This window comes from Crocodylus siamensis, chromosome 8 (genome assembly GCF_052110815.1).
Source record: "Crocodylus siamensis isolate JL-2025a chromosome 8, ASM5211081v1, whole genome shotgun sequence".
Classification (NCBI taxonomy): domain Eukaryota; kingdom Metazoa; phylum Chordata; order Crocodylia; family Crocodylidae; genus Crocodylus; species Crocodylus siamensis.
This window is the reverse complement of record NC_143402.1, coordinates 26,282,754-26,304,051: the sequence shown is the minus strand read 5'-3', so window position 1 is coordinate 26,304,051 and position 21,298 is coordinate 26,282,754. Positions and strand designations below refer to the sequence as shown.

The 21,298-nt window shown below is 38.2% G+C and overlaps 1 protein-coding gene across 7 annotated transcripts in view; it reads left to right on the top strand.

Moving 5' to 3' along the window:
- HDX (highly divergent homeobox) overlaps positions 1 to 18,144 on the top strand; it is a 110,284-nt gene extending 92,140 nt beyond the window's left edge. For 5 of the 7 annotated variants that reach the window (XM_090059081.1, XM_090059080.1, XM_090059083.1 and 2 more), the window contains 2 exons: positions 4,225 to 4,347; positions 6,580 to 18,144. In XM_090059081.1, coding sequence (XP_089915207.1) covers positions 4,225 to 4,347; positions 6,580 to 6,705 — 249 coding nt within the window. In that variant the 3' untranslated portion in view covers positions 6,706 to 18,144. The remainder of the gene's footprint in view (positions 1 to 4,224; positions 4,348 to 6,579) is intronic. The other 2 variants (XM_090059079.1, XM_090059078.1) reach the window with 2 other exon arrangements.
- The last annotated feature ends 3,154 nt before the right edge of the window (positions 18,145 to 21,298 follow it).

The window sequence follows — 21,298 nt, the reverse complement described above, 5'->3', positions numbered from 1 at the left end:
TGTGCAGCTACTCTTCCAGGCTTTAGAGTGCAGTTAGTAACTCCTTTGCCAGTGTTTTGGTCCCTAGCTTCTGTGAACCATTCCTTTAATAAGATGCAAAGAACACATAAAGAATGAAGAACATCTTTCTGTAGACCCACTGAGTTATTATGATGTAAGCAGCCAAGTTTATTTAACACTTAAAATATTTTTCTCATTCTTTTGAGTGAAATGTTCATTATCACCAGATTCAGGCATTCTTTGAACCAGGAGCGTATACTTTTGAGGTTTTATTTTTTAAATATATTGCCAGCCTGGGAAAGAAGGTAACAGCTGGAGTGCTCTAATAAAGCAAGGAGAACTGAGAAGGAAACAGTTCTAATAATTTAGTACTCAATCTTACTGTGTTGCTGCCTACAGAGTTGTTTTTGAAACGATAATGTGAAAAAAAAAATGTTGGATACCAAACAGTCTCTGTCTTCTGCCAAAACTTAAAGGTTATATGTTTGTTATTGCTCACGCAAGAGTTACCACAGTTTTAGTCTCTACTCTTGAGGGTATTTTCTGTGCGAAATGGGCAAGTGTGTAGCTTGGTTTTACAATAAGCATATTCCACTAGAATAGAACCTACTGCCAAATGAATGCATTATTTAAAAAATAAAATAGAATATATCCTTTTTAGGGTACAAAAATGATTCCCTTGAGCACAGTTTTCAGGGTGGGGACAAAGCAGAGTAAATATGGATAAAGAATGACCTTTTCTTAATGTCACTTGTCACTGAAGTGAATGGTTTGTTGTGACAGCATGCCCTACAGAATCCTGTTTGGTTTTATTACATTTTGACATAAACTGTTAGTCTTCATGGCAATGAGTTTTCTGCATAAAAATGCATGCTATCTTTTACCTAAGTAAATAGGTGACTTGTAAGCTTTCATCAGTAATGACTACAGTATACTGATTCTTCATATCAAAATATTTTCTTTAAGCTAATATATTAAATGCATTGTTAGGACCATATCTTCAGGGCACCTCTAAAAGTCAACTCACAGTATTTGTCTATTTCATTAGGAATATGCAATTTGTAATTGCATGTTTAAACTCGACATCTTATTCATGAAAATGTGGGTTTTCTGTTCAAAAATAGATACATCCATGTATATTTTAAAAGCATGTTTACAGCCCTGCTGAAAATTCCTCTGTAAAATTCCTGATGTAGCATGACAGCCAGTCTAACAAATCTGCATGAAATTTTCATGTCCAGAATATAATCAGGATTTTAAAAAAAGGACGCTGACAGGTTTTTAAGTTAGTTCATTAAAACAGATGAAAGTCTACTTTGCCAAACCCTTTAGCCAAGCTTTTAATCAATCACTTGCTTCTACCAGAAGCTAAAAAATGGCCGTATCAGTAATATATTTGTGAATAAACATAGGAACCTGAATTTTGAAGATTTGGATTTTTTGAGCTTTTATATTTAATATGCAAAAGTCAAATAAAAAAGTGTTGAAATTTATTTAAATTTCCACTGTCAGGAATTTCTCCACTGTAAATTATGTGAATGTGGAGAACAAAACTGCTTCTGATGTTCATCTCAGACCCTTTGTTTCTTAAACTTGTATCTGTAAACCTGAATATGTAGGCACTCACAGAAGACAACTGCTCGACTTGATCTACAACTAGACCTAACAGTTAGGATGGACTCTCAAGTATTAGATCAAAAGGACCCACTCTGGGTTCTGATTTATAGTTTATCCTTATAATAAGTAACATAAAGTCGTGTCAAAGGCTAAAATATTGTGAGTGACATTATCTACACACCTTTTATTTATTTTTTTAATGAATAGTGAATCCTGGGCAAAATTATGATAATTGAAACTATTTTAATGTTAGTGGCATATTAACAACAATATAATTTACAGCATTTTTGTAGCATCTCTATTATAGCACCATCATTCAGATTCCTCGAGCTAATGATTGTTTTAGGTGCTGCATATCACATTTTTCAAAAGGAGCCTAACAAGAATCGGGACACTGGAAAGCACTTCTGCATATTGAATGTGTACATGTGAGTGTGTGTATGCATGCATGTGCGCGTGCACATATGCATAATTAACTTTACATTCAGAAATTCTTAGCTTGACAAGAAGGGAAGAAATACGAAATTCAAGGCAGAAATTGAAGGCTGAATTGCCTGAGACTACATTATGCTCTCATCTTTAGAATTAGACACATGTGTTTGGAAGACTGGTAATTATAGGAAAAATGCTGTGCTTCTTGTGATATGGTTTGCTCATCTTTGGTTCCTTTGTTTTCATTGTTATCTTCTGGATCATTTGTTAAGTTCTGTCATTCAGCCATCTTTTGCAGACATGCGTTGTCTTAATCTTAAAAAGCTAAAAAGAAAAGAGTTATCTTCTTTATATTACAATATCCTTGCAAAAAGAAATAACTTGGAGAAAGCAATATTTTTAAAGTGAAAGAAATTATTTTTGAATATATACATTCAAGTGCAATACATAATTATAATGTTATACTTTGCATGTTAAACTTTGGCACTAAAGGGTGTGGTGGGAATTATTAGCAAGAATGCTTGTCAGACATGAAGCTGAACCTAAATAGCTCACAAATAGATTTTCCTCCTGTATATTAAACTAGTGGTTTCCATACACAGTGATAAATGTAGTTTACTGTTTATAGAACACTTGGAAAATATCTCATTGAAATTCTCTAGCCATAGTGTAGGCATTTTCAATGCTTCTCTACACTCCTTTGTCAGGATAGCCACAAATGTGATACAGAGACCATCTTACAATCAGTGCATAGGTTTTTTTCCTGGGCCTGGCAATAAATTCATCAGCTGTGGTGATTTTCATTATCTGTTTATTTGGGATCTCTGTTGGATCCATTTGGATCTTTCTTGTGTCTGAAGTTGTATGGACAATGGAAATCAAGAATGAGAAACTATCAACTCTTTTACATAGATAGTTGAACAGCAATTAGATGCTAAAAATGTCTAGTTACTCATGAAGGTTGAATTTGAATTGGATAGGAAATGGCTATTGCAGCCATGGGAAGGGAAATTAAATATTAAAAATATATATTTCTGCAGCTTGAATAAACAATGGTATCAAAAGGCAGCAGTAACAGATTGGTTATTCTGCACAGCCATGCTGTGGCGTGTTTTGGGTTGGTGCCAGGAGCCACAGGCACTGTTTGATGTATCCCTCATATGATAAGTTTAAAAGAAGGACCTTTTCATCCTTCTTTGCTGTGGCTGTACTGCCCCAATCTGTGACTTGCCTGCCTAAGTAGGATGTGGCAATGTCCTAGCCTCAGGCATTTAAAAAGCAGACATTATTGTAGTGTTTTTCATGAGTCTGTTAAACAATTTCCTTCCTGTGCCCAAATGAAATGGATATTATCCAACATAAAGGTATCAGTATTAAAAAAACAATTCGAGGATTTTAAGGAGGCTTAGTGAAATGATTCTTTGGGATATCCCTTACCCTTACCTGGCCCTTTATGTGACGAGCATATGCATTTGAGTGGCAGTGGAGAGTCTTGTGTTCTTTTTCCCCATGCATCTCCACTTCTGGACTCCTTTTCCAGAATTGGAACCTCGCTGCCATCTTCTTTCACTCCCTCACAGATAGTTTCCATATTCAAGATTATCTTATTTTTTGAGAGAGAGAGAGCTAAGGTTTGTTGTTTTTTTAAATGGAAGCTCGAGTTTTCTTTTATAGGATAAAAAGCTGGTCTTTTTAAGATTCTCACATATCAATCTCATACTTTAGAAGCGTGCATTAATTTCCCTGAAAAACATCAACTCTGCTTGCATGATTGCTATTATGCATTTCTACAGCATAGTAATAAATGGTTTGGCCTATGCGCTTATAGGGCATTACAGGTCTAGGATGACATCACTAAAAGCCAATCAGAAATCTCCAATTGTATTCCTTTCTAAAGCCTCATAAAACGTGCCTTGTTCTGTCTTAGTGCTTAATTTTCAAACACAAGTAATAAGATCAGACAGTAGTATGCTCTCCCTGAGGAGTTTTTCCATGATGGTACATTCACAAGACATTTTTATACACTAGAATTATTTGAGTTTACCAAATTTAATTTTTACCACAATAGTAACAGACTGTTCTTTTCCATTTTGTTTAATATAGGTACATGTGAAGATACTTAAAATTATCTAATGTTAATTATTATTTCCAGAATTATATCTGTTTTCCCCTCAGAATGAAGAAGTTAGATTCATTGAAAATGAATTGGAGAATCACAAACAGAAATACTTTGAACTACAGACATTTACTAGAAGCTTGATACTGGCTATCAAATCAGATGATAAAGAACAGCAGCAGGTAAGGCCAGAAGGAGACAGCAATGAGTTGTTTTTATCTTTTTTGTGTGTGTTCCATCATTTTCATATGTATTTATATTCTGTAGTGCTTATAGGCTCAAACTGAGATCAGGGTCTTCTTCATCCTAGACATTGCGCACACAGTGAAAGTCCCAGCCTAAAAGATCTTGCAACCTAGACAACAGAGACAAAGGGTAGGAAAGTGGAAGTATTATGCTTATTTTGAAGAGGGAAATTGCACAGATTGCATTGTATCGCAGATGTAGTCCAAGGCTGAGCCAGGAATAAAGCCCAGATCTCTTCAGTTCTGCTCCAGTGCTTTAAATAAATACCCTTCCTTTCTCTACTCTTGTTTTATGTTCCTCTGAGGAATTGTTATTGTCATATGCTAAAGTAGACTTCGTTTTAAAAATATGTTTGATTTTCATTTTAATAAAAAGGAAAAGGTCAGAATATACCGCGGTGTAGATGTTGGTATAGTCTCCACTTATTTCTTTGTGGATTTATACCAGCTGAGAATCTAGCATAAAAAATGAGTGTAGGTTAATGCATAATGTGATGCCAATTAAGCAGTGAGTTTTTTTCTTCATTTCGGATATTTAAAAAAGAAACCAAAAGCAAAAAGAAAATAGCATTACTACCTCACTTTCATATAATGAATTTGTTAGGAGGCCCATGGCCCTATCCATCAAAGCATGCCATATACATATTTAACTGTAAAAACCCATGTTTTTCTGGGCTTTTGGTTCAGGGCCTGTCTGCGCACAGTTTTGCATTCATAGTCTGAACACTGGGAATATTTTCCCACATAAAATAAGTAAACATTGTTTATGCTTTATAAAAGACATCAAGGTCTTGGGACTGAAATATCAACGAAAGTAACCTCCTAATGACTTTATACATAGGGGCCCAGATCTACATCCTGATACTAATATGGTGCAAGGTTATATCTATAAGGATAGCCTAATTTAGCTGCTTTTTAAAATATGCACTGTAATGTAGTAATGTTCCTATAGGCACACAACAGATTGTTTAATTCATGAAACCATTCTGGGAATCTTTTAAGATATGTAGCTTCATTTTCATTATTGCTTTTGGACAAAGGGTTTGATTTGCTATAGTTCTTGCAACATGCTTAGTTACAAATGTGCATATGTTGAGCAACATATAATCATCATGTCAAAAAAAAAGTGACAAAATTGTGTTAATGTTAGTGTGCCCTTGCATGTATGCAGCCTAAGGCCACGTACAGGCATAATGTTTCTATAGGAGAGATGCAGCTCCTCAGTAGAAATTGAATGTGCAAGTGTGCATACAGTTTCTCACAGAACAAAAAAAGCAGTTCTGGGAGAAAAATACTGATACACGTGATGCACAGGCACTTTTAATTAGTGAAGCTCACTAATTAAAGTGACCAGCACTGCATCCCAGAACACATGTAAAAATGGCCCAAGGTTCCCAGTCTGAGGAGTGGGCAGAGGACTTTGCACAGCTACTCCAGTCCCTCTTGGAATGGAAGCGCAGGAGCAGCCACTGACTGTTCCCCACACTTTCCCCAGGCCGAGACCACCAGGTCTTGGGAAGAGGGGAGAGGACAGTTGCAGACTGAACACCTGTACTGCTCCCTCACTCAGAAACATTTCTAGCAGTGGAAAGCTTCCACTATTAGAAGTTCATGGATTCAGCTATAGTACCAAGAAAATCTGAAAAAGGAAATGTATGCCATACAGTCAGGAAAACATAGCTACTAATGAAAGAACAAGAAAGGAAGATTTACTGCCATGATGAACAGTTATTGCAGGAACAGAAAGAAATCATGTGGTAATATTTGGGGCATTTTTTTTGTTCCCCAAAAGGAAAAAAAATCTTCCTCGTTATGCCTTGGAATTCATCTTTGGATAGCCTCCTATGAACTCATATTGAGATGCAGTGGTTATTTAAAATATGGTAATTTGCTATCATTCATACTTAAGGTTTCACAGTATTCCTCTATAATAACAAGAAACAAACTTGTTATCTGGTGGGAAATGACCTTTTGGCTATGGTAGCAGATGCTTCATTTTTAGACAGCATTCTGCTCTGCCTTTTGTATAGGGAATTTCACCACTGACTGAAAAAATGCAGAAAAAGCAATCTTCTTTGGTATGTAAGTAATTGCAGAGTTACTATGAAATGTGGAAAATGTGACCAAATTCCAATTTTTTTTCCTAAAAAGCATCCTTTTTTATTATAGGCACTGCTGTCAGATTTACCTCCTGAATTAGAAGAGATGGATTTCAATCATCCATCTCCAGAGCCTGATGATACCTCATTCAGCTTGTCATCTTTATCAGAGAAAAATGCCTCAGACAGTTTGTGATCTTTGGAGGAAAAAAATACATACAACACTTTTAGGCTGCCTAACAGGTGTGCATTTGAAGATAACTGCATTTGTTACCTGATATCCTTCAATCAGAAAAACCTGAGAGAAGTAGGCAGACCTTGCCGAAGGGGGAATGGGATAATGTGGCTGCAGTTTTGCAGAGACAAGAAATATGGAACTTTGTGTTCGGCGAGCCAGAAAGCTATATAACAAAAGGTTTAGTTTTTAGCACCTCTGCCTTGATTAGGGTAATGTCTAATTTCCAAAATAACTCTTACTTTGTAGCAAAGCCTATTCTGAGCAGGGATCCAAGAATGGAAAACAACTGTCCAGTGTTATACAGCCAGGTAATATTTCAATCTGCTTGTCACATAAAATTCACCAGTCCTGTTTGTTGTAACCATTGCCTTTCCCCTTACTCCCTTCTTACTCAGGTAGGTGGACTAAAAATTGGGAATTCAGATAGAATAATGGGCTTGTAATGAACTGTTCTTGGACTCCTGTGAAAATTTGAATTAAATCAGAGTTTAAATTTAAAAAATGCTTTTTTGTATGTAAGTGCAAATTGTTGAGTCGCCCATTATCTCACCAAAATGCCTGAAAACCATTTGGAAGACTAACTGAAACATTTGAATTAGCTTTAATAAATTATTGATGTACAGAAGCAGTCTTAAATGTTGTAAAAATTTAGACCCTCCCTGAAAATTCTTGGTTACTGGAAAACAAAATGTTTCTAATATTCTCACTGTAGTGATGGATTAGATGATATCTTGCACCAATAGCTAGAGTTGTATGGTCATAGTAATGCTTTTATTGCACTGGATTTTAGAAAGCCTGAATAGCAATGGCTGTGTTCAAGGTTTAAACATCAGTTGGGTAGATTTTCCACACTGCTTCATTCTGTTGTAGCAGTGCCATCAGCCAAAGACGGTTGTCAGCCCATCCCCTGAGTTGTTCTACCTTACAAATTCCCACAGCGTAATTCATTTAGGGCCATGTTGCACATTACACTTAGGATGTGCTAACTGCACTTAAAATGTGAGTTTTCACATGTTCAAGCAGTAAAACACGCTACGTGAGATTGTATTGTAACAAAATGTTTAAATATTTTGTGGGAAGAATATCTCCAGATTGTATTAAGCAGTGTGTTCTGCTATTATCAGACTGCTCAGAGATTATCAGAGATAATAAAACTTCAAAATTCTGGTGCAGTGCCAGGTCTGGGACTAACAATCTGCTGATTTTTGGCCCCAGCACTGCACTGGAGCAAGTCCAAAACTACTGTGTGATGCTGGGATGGCAGTCAGCTGATTGTCAGTCCCAGCCCCAGCAGCATCACACTGGAGCCAATTCAGACTGCCAGCAGCAGAGACCCAGTTCTCCCCACCGATCCAGCTGCAAAAGGCTTTGCTCCCTGTGCCTCCTTCCACTTGCCACCAACAGCAGAAACCCAGCTCACCCCAACATGCCAGGGGTAGGAACTCCTGGGCTGGACAGTGCTGGAGATAAGTTGGGGCAGGTGCAGGCTCGGTACAGAGCTTGTATGTACTCACAGGTGGACATGTGAGCTGTAGCACCTGGTGCCAGGGCCAATGTTGGGACAGGGGGAAGGAATCCCTGCCAGCCTCAGCCCTGTCCAGAGCAGGCTGAGATCATAATAAACGTTACTATGTGACTACTCAGAACACATTCTAACTTTTCATACAGTACAGTAATGCTTACTAGGAGCTAAATAAAACATATGCCTAAGTGTCCCATGTGACAAGGTCCTTACCATTACCCGAATTTGATAAATTGCTGTGTTGTTTTCTCACCAGACACCAGGTGTTAACAAAGTATTATTTTAGTTGCAGTTTCCAAAGTATATACCTAATTGCTGACAGTGGCTGAAGCTATGTTGTCCTTTCTTGGCAGCCATTTGATATTGAATCTCACATCTCATTTAATAAAATCAATGTATGTTGATGCACTCAGATAAATTCAGTATAGTACATAATACTGTGGCATATAGCTCAAACTTTGTAATATCTAGTCTGAATGTTTCCACACAGGCCTCATTGAAACCCTAGGTCTCACCAAGTTGAGAGCCAGATGCTTCTGCTCTTATACTGAATTGCACCTTCCTCTGAGTAATTCTGCTTAAATTACTGGTACTGCTTACTGTACAGTGTGTATCAGGATTGAACAACCTGGTATTTTCTAAATAGTTCTAAATTATTGTAAGTGTTGAGAAAAACCCTTATTTCTTTTTCAATTAACTTGCTATTGGTTAAATGTATTTTACTCAAATTCTACTCTGAATACCTGTTCTGTTCTACATCTTTATGGCTTAATCCTTTCTGCACCATTATCATCTATTACAAGCCTTGTTCTTTTGGTTTCTCTCTGCTCCTGTGTTTGTGCTGCAAGGCATGGAGAAAACCTTAGCAGTGCTGTTGGGTACCAAGCACACTACGTGATAATGTTAATTAAAAAAAAATAATAATCCAGGACTAGTATAAAAACTACTACTGATACACACTATGCCACAGCTCAGTTAAATACATACACTCCCTACACAGTTCAGGAAAACCACTACTACCCAACTCACAGAATACTACAGCAAAAAGCAAGCTGCTGACTCCACATCTAGATAAGTGTCAATGTAAAGAAGTTAGAGTAAAAAAACACTGAAATATTAAAAAGGCACCCACTGATACTGAAGGATCCATTGTAGGTTCTTCACCTATTGTATAGCGTAGCTAGAAATCCAGGGTTTTCCTGACAGCCAGATTTTGATGTCCTTCCTGAAAATGATCTGCACTTTTTTTACAGTCACAGTCATTTCGGTACAGGACTGTAAATAAGAATTACGGTACTACACTTAAATACAGCATAGATTTCATTTACCATACTGTATACCTTGAGATAACAGACGTGATTGATTATGCATGTTCTGCATTGAATTAACAGTGCCTGTTGACAGTACTTTCCCCAAAGGGCAGATGCATGAGACAGTTAAGCTTCATGCTTTTAGTGAGTTTTATTGTAAAAATTTAAAGTAATGGTGGCATGACCCTAGTTCTCTCATTGGACCCCTACTTCCAACCTGCTTTTCCTTTGCTTGGTCTGACAACAAACAGCAGTTTTTAAATTCTAATTTTTAATTTCATGGGCCCAGAGCCTGTAGCAATTTCACTTTTTACAACAGAATTTTATCACTACCCTTCATTTTTCTCTCTTGATTTTGCCCTGATGTTGTCAAACTAATTCAATCAGTTTAATTTTGGATGAGCTACACCTAGCTGAAACATTTATTTGGGAATCTCTTTGATCAGTGAGCTGGAATGCTGATTCATAAGCTACAAATACTGCACTTATCCTGGAAAAAAGTGCAATCCTTTAGGGTAAAAACAGCTTATCCTGGGACTGATCCTCCAGGGGTTTTGACTCTGCACCAAAACAGGCATAGGACAATTGCAGTTTGAACAACAACTCAAATTAGCTGCAGTTGTCCTGGAAAAATGTTATCTCTGATACTTCATAGCTACTTAAAGTGGACTTTTAGAATCCCACAGTAAAGGGCTTTGCCCCAAGAGAACTCTAATGTCTGTTTTTAGCCTCAGATGCCCATGTCTTTTGCCCCAGAATAAATCCTAAAAAGGTCCATGGGGTAAGAAATTTTAACAGTGTATCCTGGGACATCGTAAAGTAAGTCTAAATGGTTATCCCAGGATTTCATCATTGAATGCATGGCAAAAATGCAGCAGAGTATTCAGGAGCTTACTAAACTCTAATAAAAAAGGTGATGTGTTTACTACACATCAATCAATGAATATTTCTGTTCCAGGACTAACACAGGTACAACTTGTCCAGGGATAAATGCAACATCTGTTGCTAGCACCTAGAATATTAGGCCTGGGGTCTGCGCCTGGTTTATCCCTTTGAGCGACAATATGCTTAGTTTTCTGCAACACAGGGTAAAAAAAGTATTTATTGCAAAGCAGCCATGTTTTCACATCCAGAAACAATTGGCAACAGGCGGATAACTGAGAAGAAATATTGTGTATAAAATATGTTCCTATTTAATTAGATACTTTGTAGGGGTAGTTCTGTACAGCTATTATAGTGCTTTTTCTTAAAATGATCTTAATCCATGCGTCCTGAGATATTCCCAGTACTAGTAGTTTTAAAAATATTTTCATCCTGTACACTGGCTGAAAAGCAGCAGACTCATTTTTTTTAAAGGCACAGTATGATAACAACAATTAGGAATAATAATCTTTTAAAAATATGAATGTCCACTTCAGAAGGCTACACCTCAGATACATACTTTCACCAGATATGTGGCTCATGGCTTCATGTTTTGATAGTCTCTTCTGAAATCCAGGTAATCAGGCTCACAGGCTCCAATCAAGAAAGTGATGTAACAACATTCCCATATAACTCTATTGTGGTTCATTTGTTCCCTCCCACAACCCACCTCATTGAGATCTGATTGGGCCAGTGTTCACTTAGGAAGGTGCACACACTATTAATATGAAATGTTCATGAGGGAGTTTTGAAGGCATTTATGTGGGTCTGTAATCAGTACACTACTAGCAAAAACAATGCTGCCATCTCTAGATGATTCCGGCCAAATTCAGTCCCAACTTGAATTGGTATAACTTCAGTCAACCCAACTGACTGGGAGTTTGGTCTATGGATGAAAGGGCAACATCTGTTTCTTTAGCCTTATATTTTCTGTCCATTCTTCCCACCAAATTTGTCTTGATAGCTAGCTGAAGCACTTTTCAGACCCAGAAGCAGATACCTGCGCATACTCATCTTCTGAAGGAATTCTAGGTTTTCTTCGGCTGATAAAGTGTTGCTGATGGCTCTGGTGATCCTGACCGCTTTTAGCATTTTGGTTTACAATTATTTCCTCGTTCATTGGTGGAAAAATAGAGCATGTTAGATGTTAGTTTAACTTCCACTACATGTAGATTGCCAGAAGGATGCTAGTTTCATGACAAAGAAGGGAAATAATAGTAGATGTTCCTGTGGTAGCACAAAAGAAACATTAAAAAAGCAGCTATTTCACTCCTTTACATCATGAACTTCAATAACAGCTACAAGAGTGCAACGAGTTGAAGAACCTTTCATCATCTTGCTGCTAAGGCTCCAGTTTGCTTTATCAGTGAGGGATGACTTCACTGACATTATTTATTCCTAAGAAATCTATTGTGATCTGAATTACAAAGATCTGTGTCCTTCTGAAGAAAGCCTGAAGTGGAAAATGCCAATTCAGAGCAACAGACATGCACTTTAAACCAGAAATCTGGTGCTACTTCCCTGTGAGGAGCCATGATAGCTCATTTGCTTGCAAATTTGTTAATACATGACAAAGGGTGTACCTGAAGCAGCGCTAACAAAACTTAAATATTTCTAGTCACTACATTTTAAGCAAATATAGTTCTAAATGCCTATGGAAAGCAGGTCTATTAAGAAAGTATCCATTTTCTTAAATTGTCACTTGCAGGGTAGCACTCTACTTGAAAGAAGTTTTGCTTTAAAAAAAACCCAAAACTCCAAAAATAAGCAAGCCACAGGCTTCACAGAAAAAATGGAAGGAGCAAAGGGTATAAGTGAGCATGCTGCATTTTTAACTTATCTTGTTAAATTCTCTTCTTTCTTTACATTGGGAATCTACTCAATTCCTTTGCCAAATGAAAAAACAGCAGGGATATCTAATAATGAAGTGATATAATCACAATCCTATTGTATAGTATCAGTTTGGTGAAAACTTTTGTAACAGAGCTTAGACTGCTGCAAATTGGACTGCACTTTTGCTACCATATTAGTAACCTTAAAATTAGTCTTGAAGTGCTGTCTTTTCTGTTCATACTTTAGTGGATTCTTATTCTCAGGATTTTCATGGTGCGAAGAAAGGAAATATTTAAAGCATCTGAAACCATTAAAAACGTAAGAAAAACTGGTAACATTGCAACCAAAAAGTTACTTTACTACCTCTAGTCCTGCTGCCCAGACCCTTCAGCATCAACCAGTTATATACCAGGCTGTCTTACCTGCAGAGGGCCTGGTGTCTTTTAAATATTCTTTCAACTTTAAGACAAGTCTCTGTCTGTTTCTAAAAAAACAGAAAGAGTGTATGAGTTACTTGGTTATCCTGTGTCATTCATCTTCTGACTCCAGTTAACTCTGGCCAATTAATTGGAGGCATCAGAACCATCTTTTTGTATTGTCAGGCTTGTCTAACCATTTAATATTTTACCACGCTTGCCAAAGTTTGCATCATAAGAATAAGCGGTGAGCAAAAAGCTACATGGTACCAGAAAACTGGAACCGTCTTTGGCAGACGACACTATACTACACTGTTTCCATAGAAGACTCCACAGGGTTACTTAAATCAAAGAGCTTTTTTCTCTGTAAACATATGACTAGCATTTTGCTCAAGGATGCAAAAGACAAAAATGTGTGATTTAACAAGCAAACCTCTAACAAGGAAGGAGACTCTTAAGAATGTTCTCTCAAGGGAAATGTTTTCTGGTCAGTCCTGTGGTAAAAGTAAACATTTTACTCTATTTCTGAGTTAAGCAAATAATTCCTTTACAGTTCTGTATTACATTTTACACATACTACCTCTGAAATGTAACACCATCATCAAAGCCACATTAAATTATGTGATCTTTTTTAGGATATTTTTACAACTTTATATAGGCAATAAATAATTTCTAGCAGGTGCATTCTTTTCCGTTTTACGGATATCTTCAGTTATATGTGTGTGGCACTGTTTTTTTTAGTTTAGGTTGTTTTGTGTGGGTTGGTTTCTCTTTACTATATGTTCTTTTACAAACTACATGTGTTTTTGACAAAGAAGCCAACAATAATAAGATGATGTGGAGGAAAAAAAGAACCTGTCATGGGTATGTTAGGGACTGCAGAAAAATTACCAACTTCTCGGCTCACAAATGATGATCTGGTCATAAATAGGCACTTGTGATATTTCTGGTGCAGCTATTAAAAACAATGAATATTACTGTTGGAGAAAATTATTCTGGTGCCAAAGGACTAACCTGATGTTGTCCAGAATGCAAATTAATTTCTATAATGGAGAACAGCTAAATAGTGAATCCCAACAAAGTAATGAAAATGATTGAAAATCAGATCCTTTGCTGCATGATGTGAAACTGTTTTCATAAATGTATTTTTCAGTTCGTTTTTGTTTCCATCTATACTTTTCCATGCAGGGGAAAAAACACACGTTGCAGGAGTATTTTTGTTTGTTTGTTTGTATTCAGTCAAGCATCAAATGTTTCTCAAAATAATCAGTGGCAAAGCTCCTGTTGGTTTTAATAGAACCAGAATTCAGCTGAGTGCAAGCCAAATCTCATAGAAAAGTTTCACATAAAAAAAAACAATGCCCCTGGAATTTTCTGGTCCCACCCATGAAAATAGGGGTTTTTTTCTACAGAGCTTTCATTAAAGTTTTTAAATGCTGTAGGTGTGCAGGAAAACTGGAGTGCAAACAAAAACTTCCTTTTGATGTCAGCTGAACCAAAAATTTATAACAAAATGTTTTGGTTTCCATGCAGCAGAGCATAGATGTAAACTGAATGCAAATTAATTCTGAGTAAAAATCTCATCTTGATAAGGCAAAGTGTTCAAAATGTATAAAACAAAAGGAAATTATAGCAATCCTCTTGAAGTGTCTCTTCAGACTAACTGTGCTCTGTAATAGAAATTACATATGTAATTGTTAAACTTATTTTACATATATAACTACAAAGTGCACACTTGTGTGTATGTGTGTGTGTGTGTGTGTGTGTATATATATATGTATATATAGTATGTGCGCACACACTAAATGTAATTAGCACTTACAAAAGGCATTTTCACTCCAGGAAAAGCCAGATGGAGTTCTTCTAAAGTAGATTCTTTTATTAGTAGTAAATTATGTAACTATTATTCTTACTTATATTCAAGATCTACTTTTAGATTAAATTGAATACATCCCTGTAAGTATTAATTATAGTTTATCTTTACTTCAGTGTAAGGCCAGTAGAGTTAGGCTTCAAACTACACTGAAAAGCCCAGTGTAATGCTATGCTTAAGTAATCTCAGCACATTAACAGACCAACTTCGCTAAATGATGAGGATCTTAACCAATTTATAGCCAAGACAGTTTCTAATTTAGTTACACTAAATATGTTAGTTTGAAAAGAAGCAACTTACCTGAAAGTCTAAGTATTATTCCATAAGTTTTTTATGTCATGTTAATTTGCTTACAACATATATAAGGTAGCTCATTCTTTTCAACTGAATTTAATTATGTCCTTTTGGGCAAGTTTCACAAGCTTTGTAAACGGAATGTAAAGCTGAATTTCTCTGTGAAAATTAATATTTATATTTCATTTTTATTATATGTATTAGTATGTGTAGCAAGAAGATTATTATAAATCCTAAATTTGAGTACCTCCACTATGGTCCAGGATATATCATCTTGGCTTACACACTTGATGGATGCCTACTGAAATATTCCATCCATTCTATTGATCTAGTGTCTGTGTATATAAAGGTATTTATAAACTTGTATTAACAAAGCTCATCAAGAAAAAAGGTTACTATTTCCTTCTTTAGAAATCTGCCCAACTATTTTTATATAAAATGTTGGTCTCTGCCTTAACTTTTTTTGTGAAAATGTGTGCCATAGATATTTTAACTTATCTTCATATATTTAACAGAACTTGCTTTGGCTTACATTTAAGTAAACTGTGAGCATTTTAAAGGTTATTTTATAGTTAAATTAACCTTTTTTTGCTTAAAATTTATTTTAAATTATTTCACCTTTATGTTTGCATTAAGGTTCTCTCCCCTTCCCCATCCATCTTTTTGTCCTTTAAAGCAATTGAATCTGCCTCGATATACACACTTTGGTAGTTCAAGAAATGACACTTTTTTTCATTAATTTATCATTTCCAGTTTGGTAAACCTTTGAGAAATCAGTGGTTACTACAATGTATCTATCTTGACCCAGTCGGTCAGAGTAAAGGGCTAGTTACCTTTGGTAAATTTGTCTACTAGGCTCAAGGATATTTTTCTATCAAGTTTGGGAGGCTGGAAAAATGAAATAAAGGTCAACTAATTCATGTTCTTGTATAAAAGTGTTCAGTTTCTGTATTTCTTATTATTAGCCTGTAAACACCAATGCTATGACCATGTTGATACTACATTTGTATAGCCCAATACTTCCCCTTTTAAAAACAATTCAAGTATTATATGCACAAGACCTGCAGGGCCTGGGGCTATAAAAAAAAAAAGTCTTATGCAGAGGTCATGTGATAGGATTATCTGACTGTTCAGTTTGCTCATCACTGGTATGACCTGAATGTTTTGCAGATGTTATAAAAAGAAGTTGCCTTTCAGTACGACATGCAAAGCTGGGTTCATCATTGTCATCTGGATTCTTACAGCAGGGCTGACTGAAGTATCATAGAGAAGATGGTATCACCTGTGTGAATTGCAGTATTGCAGCTACAAAGGAAGTAGGTTGCTGATTTGTAAGCTTGAAAGCTAGCAGTTTGTCTTACCATTTTCTACAAAACAAGTGCCAAAATACCAACTAGTGCTCCTAACTAACATTAAGGTATTGCAACAAAAGATGGTTAGGAATTAAGGGTTTATTCAAGGCCCAGAATTCACATTCAGATGACTTTGGGTCCAGCTGGGCAGTTGAGAGTTTACTGTGGATCTGAGCTGAAACAGAGATCATAATAGCTCTGTTTGAGCTAATTCTTCATCAAAAGTCTAAGGCTGAAAAATGAGCTGATTCTCCTGCTGATTGAATGAACTTCAGTTAATCTTTACAACTCTGGTTTCCTCATTCTTTCCTTTATTCTCTAGTCATGTTTAGGTTGATAGATTTTTACATATGTGTAAGTCACTAAATGTGTAAGGGTCACCAAAGCACAGAGTTACTTTCTCAATTACTTTCTCTTAAAAAATTTAAACTGTACCTTATTGCTGAAGCTCTGTTTCTTTTACTGGCTGGAATCCCAATCTTGTAATCACAGCTTCCCAACACAATGGCACCAAAGGATCAAAGCTGTCCATGTCAAACCTGCCATGTTTACATGAGACACTGCTGTGCAAGAGCAACGAGCTACTGCGCATTGGGGGGCACTAACCGTGACATGATCCTACTGTGTAGAAGCTCATTGCTACTGTCCAGTAGCATCAGAAAAATACCATATGGAGACACTACTGTGCAGTAACACGAGTTACTGCAAAGTCATTTAGTACTTGGTTATGCAAGTACTAAATGACTGTGCAGTAATAACTGTGCAGTCCACCGCTTGTGTAGACATGGCCTTTGTGCATTATAGAAACATTAGTCTGCTCAATCTAAAAGGTTCTAGATTAGAATTTATTTGCAATTGCTTTACGATGCTTAATTCACAACAAGTTCCGTGTTTCAGTTGCACAAAACAATAGGCATTTTTACATATGCTCTGGAAGTTGGCACCGGACACTTTAATTAGCAAACTGCGCTAATTAAAAGTGCCCATCTGTCACGTGCGTCCCCCACTGAAAAATGGGGGTGGGACACTTTGAGCTAAAGCTCATTCAATGTGTTTTATTTCAAAGTGCCCCACCACCATTTTTTCAGCGTGGGGACGCTGATACACGTGACACAGAAGGCTGCCAGAGCACATCAGTTTCTGCATGGAAATCCAGTGCACTGGAGCAGGCTACCCACTTATCTATAGAGGCCCAACATTCAAATAATACAGAATAAGTTTACATAATAAGAGGCCTTGATCAGAAGCCTTGAGAGTATTCAGGCACAGAGCTCTGCTGGAGGTGAAGAGATTCAAGTGAATTCACGTACTTCTGTTTACGTTAGGTTACATTGATTCAACTGAAGATTCCACAGTTGGATAGAAAAGCTTAACTGCATGTACATTTGCTGAATTTTCCATAGAGTCTAATTGACATTATATTCACACACTAAACAATCTACTGCAAACTGGCATTTCAATAAATAAATGAAAGTGATTTCTTAAAATGATTTTTTTCTACATAATGAATAATTTCTAAATTACAATATATGGAGAAAAGAATCATGTTTATCTAAGCATCCTGAGTACAGTGGACTTCCTGTCAATAAACAAGGGATGTTTTGATAAAACTGATTTGTGTTAATGGATATGACAGATTTTGCTAATGTTCAGATGCATGTTCTTTTCATATAATTAGACAAATTTTGACAATAAAGACGTATCAAATGAATCCATCTTGTGAGAAATGTATGTATTTAAGAGACAAAGAAGTATAAACCAGCTGCATAGCTAATGAAGCTGGTGGGAGAAGAGGGGAAGCTGATCTGTCAATGCGTATTTTTCATGTACTGTTACTTTTTACCAATGTAGCTATTAAATTGACAAAAATATTCAAGATTAATATGGATTTAAGTTTCCATAAACCTGCTACAGCCTCTTTGTGGGGGGGATCTGTGTGATTGTTTAATTTAGACATCCATCTTTTGTTAGGATGAGTATATAACAGACACACTCTGGCTCAGTATTGAATAAAGGAAATATGTATGCCTATTAAGTAATCTCAGTGGGAAATTAGGTTAAAATGTGAAAGGCAGTTGGTCTAGTTCAGGGCTGTCCAACTGGTGGCTCATGAGGGATTAAGTTTCAGCCTCCAGGCTCCAGCTTATCTGTTGCTCTCCATTGCTATGACTGTGGCAGCCACTGGGCACTCCAAGCTCCTGCTCCTTCCAGCTGCTGCTTCCTGTCCCTTTCAGGGCAGTGCAGCTTGTATCACAGGGATTAGGTCAGTCCAGGGTCACAAGGGAACATGATGCAGCAGTGAGGGGTCTGAATGGGCATGCACACAAGAGAAGAGGTCTATATAAGCACATGGTTCAAAAGTGATGGTATCCACATGGAGCACAATACAGTGGCAGGTAGGGTAGCCAAATTTGAACCTATTCCAGGAGATTTTTTTTTCCAACATGCTGTGATATAATATACTATTAATATCCTATTAAAATCTCCTGGATTGCTTTCAATAGTCACCATAAGATTGATACTTATTCCAGTAAACTCCCAGCCAGTCTGGGAGGGTTGGCAATCTTAGTGGCAGGAGCGTCTGTGCAGCGCATGGCCCAGGGACCTGTGGGTCACCCTGTTGCAACCCATACTGTGTGGCCCTTGCTGATGCAGCCCCCAGCAGCTTGGAAGTTGGACAGCCCTTGTCTGGTTCATTTCCAGGCTCACTGCCAGGCCTCATTATCTTGTACACTAGAGTTTTAATTAGATCCCCTCTACTCAGTTTTACTTTTGTTTGGGAGAAAAAAATGAATAAAAATCACTCTAGTCTGCCCTTAATACATCTAAATATTGACCTTTCATGGTGAGGAGAACCTTTTATTTTAAATGAGTATAAAAACATGTGTCGGGTATCCTGGTTGTAGTTGTATTGCTCTAGAAAAAAAGGCAATCAGGACTCGTAGTAGAAATGATATCTTTTATTAGACCAACAAGATTTTTGCAAAATTTTTAGATATCTCTACTACAAATCCTGATTGCCTTACGAAAACATGTGTCATTTGTATAATCAGTGCTCCAGATGAGCAAGCACATGCCTGTTGTGGTGTCTCAAAGCAGTTTGAGATGCCACAGGAGGCACACCACAAATGAAAAAATTTCCCCTGCGCTGCATATTTCCAGCATGGACTCTAAATTTGATACCAGGAAATCCTGGTACAATGAGGAAATCCTGGTATCAAAAGAAAACACTGTAGAAAAAAGCAGTGCAGTGTGCACTACTGGAATATGCCCAGAGACAACCAGAGCATGGCAATTGGAACATGCCCAGAGGGAAGCTCCAAGGAAATGCTTTAGCACCCGGCTGGAGCATGTCTATGACTGCCTCTGCTGCTCCAGCATGCTATCTTAGCATGCTGGGGGAAACTGAAGCAGGGCAAGGGTGGCAGCAGCAGCTTGGACCCAGGTTCTGTCCCCAGTAAGCAGAAACGCAGGGATGGGGGGACTGGGGTTTCTGGTGAGATTTGTGGGTGTTAAAGCAGCTCTGCTCCAGTGCCCATACCAGAGCCCAAGTGGCTGTGCAGTTCCCATCTGGGTTGGGAGGGGGGGCTGCCACACATCTGCTTCACCATCATCCTCGTGCAGCGCACTGCCCCGGTGATGGCAGCAGCAGCAGCCAACCAGGCTGTTGCAGCATTCATGGCCTGCTGCAGGCACCACTTCATGGTTGTGCGGCGCTGCCTGAGGCCCAGGGACTGCACATGGCAAATGGAACCAGCCTGGCTCACTGGAGCAAACCTTCAGACAGGACTGAGACGACTCCCACCTGGGGGTCCCAGCACTGCATGCAAGAGCCACACACCATTGGGCCAGGCACATGAAAGGCTGGTCTGGCCTGATGGTGTGTGGCTTCTGCGTGTAGTGCTGAACACCCCGGGTAGTGGCAGGAGTCATCCTGATCCTGTCTGAAGGCACACACCGTGAGAGGTCGGGCATGTGGCAGCCCCCACCTCAAACTCCCCAACCCCCCCACAAACCCCATATCCCTCTACACTCTTACAAACCCCATACCCCCCAAACAGTCACCTATGAACCCCCACACACACACCCATCCAAGAACCCCACATTCACCCCCCAACACTGCTTCTCACCACCCTCCCACAAACCCCACATGCCCACCACATCTCATATCCTGTGTGCTCAGCTGCCAGACAGGATGGAACCTGCTAGCAGGAGCTGTGACTGCAGGGACAGCTTTCCCCACATCCTGGTTAGTGAAGGGGTCGGGGGAGCTCTGATTTTCTATGATAAAAAACCAAAGCAAACACCAAAGCATATAACTCTTTAGAATGTATTTTATTATAATGATAGAAGCACTAGTAGGCTTCCAAATAGCTTTAAATATATCAATAAAATATATCAGTAAATACATCAATAAAACATTGCCTAACTGATCTCTGTCTATATATAGTGGTGTTTCATTTTAATCGTGGAAGAACATGGATTTTTGGATATTGTAATGAGTGAATCTAGGATTTTTTTGTCAGAGAATTTACAGTTTTTAAACAGGGAACACGAGGATTCCTGCTAGTGAGGCATGTGGCAGAACCCAGGCAAAGAAGCCTACCCAGGGCTGGCACCAGGGACCCAACTGGAGGGCAGATGAGGTGGCTGACTGCCTGACCATTTGGGACCTGAAGGATATGCTTTGACAGTTCAAAGTAGGCTACCACAATGAGCACATCTTCTAGGCAATAACTGCTCAGATGGCAGGGTGGGGGCACACATGACAGCAGTGCCTCGTGAAGGCCAATTGTGCAGCCATGGCCCACTGACATCTGGTCCAGAGGTTCAGGTGTCTCTGCTGCAGTACCTATATCAGAGTCCAGGCTGCCGTGTGGTCCCTGTCTGGATCTGGCAGGCATGCATGCATGGGGCTGCAGGTCCAAAGGACTAGATGCCGATGCAGGTGACAGCAGGTTACAGCCAGGTGCAGCCCCCACTGCCAGACTGCTGCAGTGGGTACAGGGTGCAGGGGCCACTCCAGGTCA